The following is a 12393-nucleotide window of genomic DNA, read 5'->3' as shown; positions in this document are numbered from 1 at the left end:
ACATCCCTGGATCATGGATGTCTATTTCAGTGGATAAATTTTATTGTTTTTCAGCGATACAGTTGGAAAATGTTAGTTGTAATTCTTCATTCAGACGTAGTGTAGTTATATATGTGCATATTTCGATCGATTAAGGAGGAAAAAGGCATAGAAAGTGAGCCATCCAGTGTTTCGATCACTAGACTGCTAGAATGCTTAATTGCCAATTAGCTCGCAATGCATGGGTGGCAAGTTTCTCCCATAAATCGTTTAAATAAAAGAAATAAAAAAGATGTAAAAGAGATAAAGAAAAAAAGAGGCTCTAAAATTCTATGCTAAACCACACACGAAACCTACTCATTCTATTTCGATCTGGCAAGCAAACGGATAAACGGGAAAAAGTGGCTTCGAGTTCAGCACCAACCAGAAAGCTCATTCAACATTAACCCAGAAAAAGAAAAATACTATAAAGAAATTAGAACATTCAGCAAAACACTACTTAACACAATGATGCACACATATCCAAATGCTGTCCGTGTCAAGCAAACACACCACAGCCCCACAGTCACGGTAAAACGAAAATGAAAATGTATGTGCTCTAGAATTGAAAAGTGACAATGAGTTTACCAATAAAATTAAAATACCAATGAAAATCTGAATTGACATTCGGATGACACAAAACAACTATCCCCGGCCCATTTAATTTCATGCACTGGAATCATTGGCATAATCATTCTTTTAAGAATTATTAACTACTTTTCCTTCTAGCTAGCTAGCTACTTCAGCTTGCATCAAGTTCCATGGATGTACCGAGGAGCAACCATAATCAATAATTCCAAGCAGACTCAATTAATGACAAAAAATAAGAGAGAAAGAAAGACTCGGTTTCTTCAATTACTGTCCGCATAGATAGAGAAAGAGACGTCTTTAGGACCTTGGGGGATGGAAGAATTGTGTACCAGACATGAAAGCATTCAGCGAAGCGGGGTAAAGTGAAGGCTCAAATGGGTTGTTTCCACCGACTGTTGTGGCTGTGGCTGTGGCTGCGGCGGTTATTAAACCAAGATGTCGGGGTTCACCACCGGAGGAACCCTCAGTAACTGCACCGGTGTAAGAACTTTCAGGACCTTGATCGTAGAGAATTCCCTTGAAAACATGCCCTCCGATGTTGACAGAGGTTTGGTACGCGCACTGTTCATCTGAAGCGTCCACTGCGCTGACTCTCACACACCGGAACACCGCCGAAGTGCTCACTTCAGGTGGGAAATGCCCCAGCTCTAACCCTAAGTACAAAGAAATCACACATTAATTAAATCAAAGAATTAATCATCCAAAAAACAAAACTAAACCATATTAATTACTTGTGTGTGTGCCCTCTACTTTCCGCTATCATCACAAGAGGAAAAAAGGAAGAAAAAAAAAAAAGTCTTGGCAAAGTCTCACATGGATGGAGCTCAAATAATTTCGTCAGTTTTACTCAGAAACAGTGATGGAATATGGAAAAAAGAAGAAAGAGAGGGGCGGAAAAAACAAGAGAAAAATGTGATGGGTGACCAAGGAGCGTCGTTGCATTTTCATACTTTCAGTCAAATACTATGGACTAGTCAGTTGTATCTAGTCATAGAATAAAAGACTACAATGAGTGTTACATCGAGATCTCAGTGCATCATCATCTGTGTGTAGTAGCGGTAGCAGACTAGTTCAAAAAGTTACAAGGTTGAAATCCATATCTCAAGAAAGTTACATTTATATACAGAAGAGAGTCAATTAATTAAACCATTTTTTATTTATTTGGAGTGAGGATGATACTGTAATGTAATATGAAAGTTAACCTGCGATGGGTTGCGGAGCGGAGACGAGCTGAGTGTCTCTATGATATCGTTTGGGAATATTCTCTGGGCGAAATTGTTGTGGGCTCTGCAAGGAAGCGAGTTGTTGTTGTCGTTCGCGGCGTTTGGCTGCTGGAACCCAAGTGCTCTTAACGTGGGTTTGGCACTGAAACCCTCGGGTCTTACAGCAGGTCCTGCATCTGAGATGTGTACAATCTTTCTTGGCTTGGTTACCACAGTCCTGACAGTTCATGCCGCTGCTTCCTGCACCTCCGGACCTCATGACAGTTAATCCAAATCTCGTTGACTCATCAGACACACAGAGCGAAACCTCCTCCTCGTTCACGCTCGAGCAGTTCCTGCGACTAGGACCCACTCCAAACGCAAAGTAGTTGCTCAAGTTTTGGGGTGCAGCTTGGGGCTGATACGACTCTGGCCATATCTCGAACCCCTTGTTGTAGATCTCCTCGTTCCTGAACAACAATAGGTTATTCCCGTTGTTGTTGTGGATATTGTTATCTCCTTTTTCCACCTCTCCCTCTTCCTTGTTTTGTGGACCTCCCCTTCTAGTTCCACCTAGAGAGAAGAACCCGGCCATTTGTTGCACCCCAAAGCTGAAACGATTTTCCCCAATTCAGACACAATATCCATAGCAGAACCTTCGCCCAATCTTAAAATCTTTTACCCAAGATCGGGGCTACAGCTGTAAATTTTGGGTTAATTAAGGCTAACCTTGCACATACAAAAAAAAAAAAAAAAAAAACACTGCTAGGTTTGCTTACTGCTTACTACTAGTAATTTTTGACCCGATCGTTTTCTTTTCTTTCTCTTTTTTTTTTTTTTGTCTTATTCAGTCTTAGTATGTGGGTGTGATGTGTTGTGTGGTGGGGCGTCTGAAATATGATCTTCTCTGGGCTGGTTGAGTTTTTGCAGCTTTTGGGGGAAACTGTTTCTCACCAAAAAAAGAAAAAGACGTAAATTAAAGAAAACACAGGAATTATCAAATGTGTAAAGAAGAGAGGATTTGGAGTTGGTGAAACCGAATTCCCTTAGAAGCAATTATGGCACGGAATTAGAGCTTCTGCTACGCCGCCACGGTAACTGCACCCATCTACTCTACTGTATAAGTCTCATTTATGAATATCGTCTCACCAATCCCACACAATCTCTCTCTACCTCTTTGCTTTCTAGTTTAGACTTTAGACTGCTCTATCCTACGCTGCACGAGAGGAATTCAAGCTAGCTTTGTTTCCATGGTGTCTTGCCCTGTCTAACTGGGAGTGTGGTACTGTCATCTGATGAGAGTGTGTGTGTGAAAGAGAGAGAGAGAAGAGATAGGTGGTAGTGTGTCATGTGTGCGTGGAGGAACATGAAAATCTATCACTTAGCATTTCTCTACAGTTCTCTTTCAGTTTCAATAAATCTCGGCCGGGATGAGTGAACCACAACTGTGCTTTGACCATCCAACGGACACTACTACTCCACGTGTCATATCACCAGCTTTTGCTTATTCGTCCTTGCACCGGAAAACCCGCTGGTACTTTCTCTGACCGTCCCCATAAATTAAGATTTTTTTTCTCTTATTTTTAACGTCTCTGAAGCAATCTTCCCCATTGTGGAATACCAGTACTGTGCACCACTCAACCATCAACCATCAACATGCATCTACGTCCCTCCTTTCACCGCTCAAATCTTTCACCCCTTACTATCCAACGGCTCTCATAACTCTTACCCTAGCATAAGTAGCCATATTTTCTAACTCTCAAGTCTTGTTCAATATCATAAAGGATATTTTAAAATGACAGTAAATATTTTTTATGAATTACACTTTCTTTGTCATAAAATTACAATATAGATTTATTAATGGTTATATATAAAAGATGTTTAATTTAATAAAGATATAAAAGGTAATAAATAGAAGTAGAAGTATTGGAAAGGGAGTGTGGGGTAGGTGTTGGGAGTATTTATGAAATGGTTTACTACTCCCGCTGTGTTATCTGTCCCATGCCTCGTATTCCACCTCAAAATTCTTGGCATAATGATTATATGATTGACTCGCAATGTGGCATAATAATATGTTAATGGATGGAAAATTCATTGGAGGCAATAGAAAAAGAGTTTCTCCGTGAGAGGTCAACACCTGTGATGCAAAATTTGGCCAGACATGACCCAGGAAATACATCCCGTGTCGTCTACATGGAAATCGCACACGGGCCATTTCTCGCTAACAAGTGGGGTACTCCGATGCTCTTCATTTTCACCAACTCAAAAAAGGAAACATTCATACAATACTAGAATTTCATCATCGTATTATAGTTATGTGTATTTTGAATTCACATTGGTGATTACGAATTGATGAATCATAAAGAAAGAGTTAAATTGTTGACTTGGTGCAAAAATAAATTTAGTTTATACACATAATGGTTTTTGAGTTGAGAATGTAGTCAATAATCATGCACGTTTCCCTTATTTTGCGTGAGTTTGTTTTTCTCTCATGAATCGTATTTCTTACAGCGTGTGTAGCAAGTCGTTTAGTAGTATATAGTTTTTCTTTGTTTTTGTATTTTATTCAACAAGCATGAGTAGTAGAATATGATTGTTGTTTGCTCGTGTTCCGAATTTATAGCAGCGAATACTGGAATATTAGTGCTGGATCAGACTCGGAAGACAACCAAACAAGTTTAGTGTGGGTTAAAGAGTAAAGCTCTATACTTAATATAGAAGTCATATTAAAAAAAAAACAAACCAAAGACACGTTATTTTCCGTGAAAATTATAATTAAAAGTGAACTATTTTATTTCAAAAACAAATAAAATTGTATGGATTCTTTTCATTTATACTAACAATTAAAAGTGATTTCAGTAATTATAAGTTTTAAATTACTTTTTTATGTCAATGAGAACTAAATCTAGGACACACATTGACTAAAGGGAAAGATTATAAGATGATCTTTATAAAATGTATTGGACCACCTTGAAAACCTATATATATAATTAGGGAACAAAATTTAAGGTGTTTTCAAAAGAATTTAACATAATAAATGTTAGATAGCAATTGCTATTGGAGTGGAGGAAATAAAAACAATTGGAACAACTTTAAATAATTTTTTTGAAATAAATGATAAAAGAGATTTACCATTAGTAAAAAAAATTGTTAGAAAATATAGAGGTTGATAATTAATAATATAAGTATTTTTTTTATGTAATTGTGATTTTTAATTTAGGCGAGTACAAAAGTATTAATAATTCTTTTTATCATAGATTTCCAAAAGAAAAATTATATATATATATATATATATATATATATATATATATATATATATATATATATATATATATATATATATAAGTTTTGAGCAGATTTGTATTCTACAAAAACTTCATCTTCAATTAATTTTGTGTATCAACCTCTTTCTTCTTTTTTTCAAAGAACTATCGTTCTCTATTTCCCATTTTTTTTCTAAATAGTAATTTCATGTTTTTTTATAAAATATTTCTGTTTATCTAATTCATAATTTTGAATTCATATTTCAATAATTTTTACCACTTTTTAATATTATCGTTGTCAATAAGTCAAAATTTGTTTAAAGAACTAATCTTTCCATGGTTTCGACAGTATTTTACTACACTTACCGCACACATAAATGCAAATGAAAAGTTATATGGTAGACAAAAACAAATAAATTAGTCACATATAAGTAAATATATAAGCAAACCTAATTTAGTAAGTATTAAATGGAACGAGGTAAAATTTATTGTGTGGTGACATGGTAGTTTATTATAAAAAATCTTGTCGGTGTTTATCTCCCGTAAAATATACGTATCTAGACCATATATATATAAACTTAATGTTAGAAAGCCTTTTTGTACTAGCATTAATTAATTTTAATATATAGGAAAACAAATCCTAAAAGTACATAAGAAATTAATCCAGAAAAATTTAAAATTAATCCAAAATTCAACAATTTAAAAAACCTAAAGATTACCGATAAGATTCGATCCACAGCCTGAACTTCCGCCCACAAAAAAGTACACAAATTAATTAATCTTTCATTCATCATTAACTGCATGAAGTTCTTAGTATCATTATTTTTAAAAATAATTGATTCTGAATTTATGTTCTCTATAATTCAGTTTGGAACTTAATTAAGGAAAATGACACTTGAACAACCATTTTTGACAACATTTAGACACGCGCACACGTGTCAAAATCTGAGTGGTCCAGTTGGAAAAATTAAATGAAAATGGACCACTCAGATTTTGACACGTGTGCGCGTGTCTAAATATTGTCAAAAATGGTTGTTCAAGTATCATTTTCCCTTAATTAATGGCTAGTTATATTTTGAAATTTGAAAAATGTGGCAGTATATTTATAGTAGAATTTATAATCCTTTTTTATTCTTATTGCAATGTAGGCATTGTTTCTCTAGAACTAAATGGCTAAGGTATCAATGTTTAAAAAAATCATGTATATAAATTGAATTGTTTTTGTTAGAATCAGAGTGAAGCTCTGTGGGATGAGTTTTTGATAATATTGTAATTTTCCTTATTGATTTAAGGACGGATTACGAGTGGATATGATAAAAGATATTTGAAACCAAAATTTGAAGATATAATATAAGTGAAATCTGAATATAACTTCATAAAAGATTAACATAAAAAAATTTAAAAAATAAGTTAATGAATCTTTAATTTATACGAAGCTTTACTTTCTATTTTTATGAAACTTAAACTCATACATGAAATTCTAAACATAAAAACATTCAAATATCAGTCAAGTAGTACTTTTTTTTTTTATTCGAAGTAAATAAAATAATAGTAGAAAAGGGAGAGTTGGGTGCAGCGTGGAAAACAAAATGTAAAGGTGAATGATTCAGTGTCACGTGAAGAGGAACGTAATTAATTTAAGATAGGTAACAGGTAAATAATTGGGCTCAATAATATAACGGAACCAGGTAACAGAGCTAAGGACAGGACCTATGGGTCTTCAAAGTCTAACCTAAGCTAATATGGCTTTGACATGTTAAAAACTTTTATGAACAATTAACCAATGGCTGCCAGATGCAAATGCTACTATTCTATCCTTCACATAACCAAACTTTTCAATTCTAAATTAATTTCTTATTTGGGGCCCGAGGAACCAAATCATTTTCCTTTAAATTCTCATCACTATTTTACTATTATTAGATACATTAAAATGATTCTCTCATGTCTTAATCCTTCGTGGTCGACAACAGGACCGACAGCTCTGGATTAAGAAATGTGTCCCAAAATCAAACGGGTTGATTAAGCCTTGAATGAATGATTGATAATGAAGTTGGTGGCTAATGGTGTGAGAATTACAGAGATTAAGATATTGGGTGTGCCATGATTGTTGGAAACAGGAGACCTAAAGGCTTGAGAAGACGTAACCTTCTTTTTTTTTCTTCTCTTTTCTTCCATTCCATTTCATCATTCGATTGTCGACCAATTCCAAAGTCTCTTCGCCCTGTCCCTAACTAAATTATTTACCTTCCTTAAGTACCCATCATTGCCCTTTCTGCCTTTTCTTTTAACCCATACCTTCCATTCAAATATACTTATTTCATTTCTTTTACGTTTTTAATACATATTTCTTTTAATATAACTATTTCTTTTATGTTTTTAATACGTATTATTAGTCCGGATTCAAATTTCATTAAACAAAAACTAGAAAGTGGAACAACACATACAAATGAATATTTATTAATCTATTATCTTAATATTTTAAATAAAGAGTGGAGATGATTAATCAAGTGCTGCATCTTATTGCATTTTGGAAAGAATCAGTTACTTTTGAGTTTGAATGACATTTCATTTTAACCATAACTCATCCGTTGATTTTTCAACATCAATCGGTTTAGACTTTTACTTAGTGTCACCTAAGCAGTTATAATTATCTTATGAAGATTTGTTTTTCTGTGGTTTTTCTTAATCAAATTATTGTTTGTGTGATTGAACTTAGATCTCGTTGGTTGACGTTACATCTTTCTACTGAACTTATTCTTCTATACATCCAATATCTTTTCATACCATTATTTTTTATTCCATTCTATTACAATATGTTAAAAGACAAAAAAGAAAGTTATATAATTTTTTATTAAACTTATAAAAATGACTTAATTGTCAAAAAAAAAATAGTTGTTCACAATTTATGTACTTGTTTTAAATTAGACTTGACCACTGGATTTATTTTTTATATCAGTCAGTATAAAGTCTGAGTATTGCACTATTGTATAGTTTACACTTGTACCAACTTTAATTATTCTGTACAAGCATTTTTGTGAACGTTTTGAAATATTTATCAAACTATTAGACGGTCATTCTGGGTCATTTAATGACTATCCAGTAATGATTTCTTTCCAAAAGGCATCCTTTTAATTTAGGTCAATCCCATCTAAAAGTGACATATTCTTGATGTGTCAACTCAAAATATTATTCATCTATCTTAAAATAAATATTAGGGGACCAAAATCAATTATTCCAAAGTTTAGAAGGACAAAGATAATAATACTTCTTTTATAGAATCTAAAACCGAATTTCACACATTAAAAAAATATTTTAAAATGTTACAAATATGAAAATAATTATTTTATAAAATCAAATAAATTAAAACTCACTGATTTTACACATAGTAAAACACAATTATATCAACATACTTTATCTACTTGGGAATAAAAGGGCCCGAATCCTGTTCGGGTTCTAGATATCGGCACTTTTCAGTGGACCTGTAGAATATTCGGGTCCTATAGTAAACGCATTTTTGGGCCTAACTGTTTTTCTTGAACCTTGGAGGTTTGAAAATGGATCCAATTCCATTCACGTGTTTTTTTACCATACGAAAAGTGTGTCTGCAAGTAGCAACTCCATTCTCTTTCAGAAACTTATTTTTTAGCATCCTTATTTATTATTCTTTACACGTCATCTACGTTATTATCTACAGGTTTATATATATTTCCCCCCTTTTTTCCTCTTTATAAAAAAATAGCCGAATTTGATCAAAATTTCATTTTGTATATTTTATTTATTTTTTCCTATAAAACTTTACAATTTTTATATCGACAGTGTTTTCCATCAACACGATATTGTGCATGTTCGTCGGTAAATTATTGCAATATCGAATTCGTCCAAAGTATGTTACGAAGTTGCATTTTCGTGGTATTGATATTAGATGTGCCTTTTTTAATGTTACTGAAATTACTTTTTAAAAGGCATACATACTTCAGAAGGTGATTTGAAGTACTTATTAATACTTTATTATTTTTAAATTTATTTTATTAGGACTTTATCCTCACTTCCCTGTTTGTTGGAGAAAGTAAACACTCGACAAGATTCGTCGGCAAGAGAAACTAGGAAATGAGGTAAGCAGAATCGAGAATCACGTTCATGAAAGGGAACAGCAGAATAACAACAAGGACTTCGATGTTATAACATTGCAGCTTAATTTAGTGTTTGAATGGTATAAAATTAAATTAAATAATGACAAAATTTAAACATGGTAATGTATTTCTCTTAAAAATAATAATTTATTAAAGAATCCACGAATATTCTCTTCTAGAAACCAAATTGATGACACAATATATCCCAATCTCATAAAGTTGAAAAAATAGTTGGACTTATGTTACATTTTGCAGCCCTTTAAAGTCTTCCTGATTGCTTGATTCATGAATCATGAGACACACCCGTGTACATTCATGCCTCGTGCAACAAGTGATAGCAGAAACATAAAATTCTGAGAACAACATTAAATATATACGAGAGAGAGAGACACACACATACATACTATACTGTATTATTGTCCAGCTACGACGTGCCAAAGCAACTGAAAAGGATCACCCTATTCCCTTGTTTGAATCAAAATAAACAAAAACAGAGCTTCTATAATTTATTTTTAAACTCCCACTTGCACATTCCTATGGCTCATGTTCTAATCTTACAAAACCCTTGCATTGCATGAATTCCCTCTCACAAAAACTCTTCTTCTACGAGTTCGACAACGAGGGCATGGCAACCCAAGGTTCGCCATTTCAGATTGAACTTGTGGTAGACACGACCATGACAACCTCAAACGTTTGTAGCCACAGCGACAGTTTCAGCAATCACCAACATTCAACCTCTTTCTCAAAGCTCCTAATGTCTGTTCTAACCAGATTCCATGCAGGCTACTTCAGAATAAGCCTTTCCCTCGGAAGCCAAGCATTACTGTGGAAGACGGTAATGACATCGGCACAAGACAAAACCACTCTACCGCACGTGCTTTCCACGCTTCCTTCAGTGGCTGTCTATGCACTCTGGTCTTTCTCCCTTTTCACTCTAGTGTTACTCTCCCTCCTCTACCTCCTAAGATGCTTTTTTTTCTTTAAGATGGTGAAGGCCGAGTTCTTGCACCCTGTGGGGGTTAACTACTTCTTCGCCCCCTGGATTTCGTGGCTTCTCTTGCTTGAATCAGCGGCGTTCGTGGCGCCCAAAACCACCTTGTACATGGTTCTGTGGTGGGTGTTTGCGGTGCCGGTGGTGGTGCTTGACGTGAAGATCTACGGACAGTGGTTGACGAAGGGGAAGAGGGTTTTATCCTCTGCGGCGGGGAATCCGACGAGCCAGGTGTCAGTGATAGGGAACTTGGTTGGAGCACAGGCTGCTGCGCACATGGGATGGAAAGAGTGTGCGTTGTGGTTGTTTTCGGTGGGGATAGTGCATTACGTGGTGCTGTTTGTTACGCTTTATCAGCGATTATCGGGTAGAGATGGGGTTCCAGTATTGTTAAGGCCAGTTTTGTTCTTGTTCATTGCAGCGCCTAGCGTAGCAAGCTTGGCTTGGGAATCCATTGTTGGAACCTTTGACACTGCTTCCAAGATGCTCTTCTTTCTATCCATTTTCCTATTCCTCTCACTGGTAAGATTAGTTCCTCTACGTGTGCTGTTCAAAAATTATTCTCCAAAGGACTTTGATAACTGACATTTTAATACACATTTCTTGGAAGACATTTACAATATGGTGTTTATATTATCGACAGATTAAAATATATTTTATCTTCTTTTGCAACCGTTGTTAGCATAAAAGTTAACATCCCATTCCATAATGATTGGATGAGTGTATAAATTTTATACTATATTTTATTTTATTTTATTTAACTTCTATCTTTGATTTTATTTGTAATTTTTGTGTCCTGGTATGTATAATTATATACTACTTTTGTTAAATTGTTTAAAATAAATATAAAAATAAAATAAATCTGTCTTTTTTTGTCTCTTTTCTTTGCTAGTTTACGAACTGTTTATAAGCTCGATAAAATGATAAAAAAAATCCAAAACTGTGAATTATTTAATAAATATCTCGAATATCTCAGTTTCCCCCACTTTTTAATAGCAGTAGATTATAATGGATGATGGTATTTTTACATGAAAGAAGTTTTTACTCTCTTTTAATATTATCTTTCATTCATTTTTTTCCTTTTTTTTAAATATTAAAAAAATATTTTTATTAAAATAATAATAATATCACTTTTGTGATGGATTATCAAATGATAATAGTATGTCCAGTAACTTTTTTCCATTATAAAATTACAAAGGCTGGAAATTTATTTCCTAGTACATCATCACGATGGTAAATTTCTTAGACTGTGTGTTTGATTTCAGTTTTATCTGTAAATTTTTTTGGTGGAAAACGGGAAAGGTGGTTGAACAGAGGAGAAGAAAGACACCCTGTATTTAACTCTAGTTATTACTTTCATCCATGCAATTAATAATGGTCTCTTTCCCATCCCTAAAATGAAAAAACATACAGGCTGATACTGTTACAATAGCTTGGAATTAAATAAAATTTTGCAGTATGTGGGGATCTATCAATCCGATTCATCTTTCAAGTAAATGACAAAACTTCCATCTAGATATTTAGTGATAGAGAGATTTATTCATTAAATAAATACCAAATAAAATTGGAATGTACTCATTCTCTTGTAGCCTGCGCATATGTTTTTATATGAAACAATTATATATTGATGATAATCAACATCCATAAGCAGATTTGCAGGCCAAACCTATTCTGGAGATCAATGAGAAGGTTCAACGTTGCATGGTGGGATTACTCATTTCCCATTACTGCACTTGCTCTTGTTTCAGCAGATTATGCAGAAGAAGTGAAAGGAACTTTTTCTCACATTCTAATGCTCTTTCTGTTGGCTCTTTCTGTTCTTGTCTCTCTTGCTCTCACCATGTTTACTCTTCTCAACTTTAACATGCTTCTAGTGGATATATATCCTTCCAAGCTTTCTCAGTCAATCCTTGTAATGTAATGTAACAAGCCCTATTAAAAATTAACACCACCTCTAACTTCAAATTTCTGGGTTCTGTTTTAAATATCATCTAACTTTATAATTTTCAATTATAAAACTTAAATTCACACTATAATGCCAACAATAAATAGGATTAAAATTAATCTTAATTTAATCACAATTTCCCATTTAAGATTAATATCTCACCGACTATATTGAAACATATCAATGATTGATAAAATATATGTATAAATTTTCATTACTTTAAACACTATTTTTCCTTTTTTCCTTTCTATAT

The 12393-nt window shown here is 33.8% G+C and overlaps 1 protein-coding gene and 1 pseudogene across 2 annotated transcripts; one reads left to right on the top strand and one right to left on the bottom strand.

Moving 5' to 3' along the window:
• Window positions 1-583: 583 nt before the first annotated feature.
• On the bottom strand, window positions 584-3179 carry LOC148202016 (protein SHI RELATED SEQUENCE 5-like). Of its 2 annotated transcripts, none has more exons than XM_088110067.1 (3): window positions 2591-3179; window positions 1812-2511; window positions 584-1262 (listed from the first exon to the last, which is right to left on the bottom strand). In XM_088110067.1, exons 2-3 carry the CDS (start codon window positions 2404-2406, stop codon window positions 907-909), a joined length of 951 nt encoding a protein of 316 aa, XP_087966193.1. In that variant the 5' UTR covers window positions 2407-2511; window positions 2591-3179; the 3' UTR covers window positions 584-906. The 2 variants fall into 2 exon arrangements, with proteins under 2 accessions (XP_087966193.1, XP_087966194.1); XM_088110068.1 differs by having other exon boundaries at window positions 2598-3179.
• A 6650-nt stretch (window positions 3180-9829) lies between these two features.
• Window positions 9830-12116, top strand: LOC148202015 (S-type anion channel SLAH4 pseudogene; annotated as a pseudogene).
• The last annotated feature ends 277 nt before the right edge of the window (window positions 12117-12393 follow it).

This window comes from Vigna umbellata, chromosome 3, assembly GCF_029865625.1.
Source record: "Vigna umbellata cultivar VRB3 chromosome 3, Vumbellata_1.0, whole genome shotgun sequence".
NCBI lineage: Eukaryota > Viridiplantae > Streptophyta > Magnoliopsida > Fabales > Fabaceae > Vigna > Vigna umbellata.
The sequence above is the reverse complement of the archived record's forward strand: the minus strand, read 5'-3'. Positions and strand labels throughout refer to the sequence as shown.

What these genes read in the sequence shown, in the direction of transcription:
- LOC148202016 (XM_088110067.1), bottom strand. Translation starts at nt 2,406, where the DNA reads ATGGCCGGGTTCTTCTCTCTAGGTGGAACTAGAAGGGGAGGTCCACAA. An exon ending in CGCTCCGCAACCCATCGCAG is followed by an intron (nt 1,263 to 1,811) that starts GTTAACTTTCAT and finishes CTTTGTACTTAG; the next exon opens with GGTTAGAGCTGGGGCATTTC.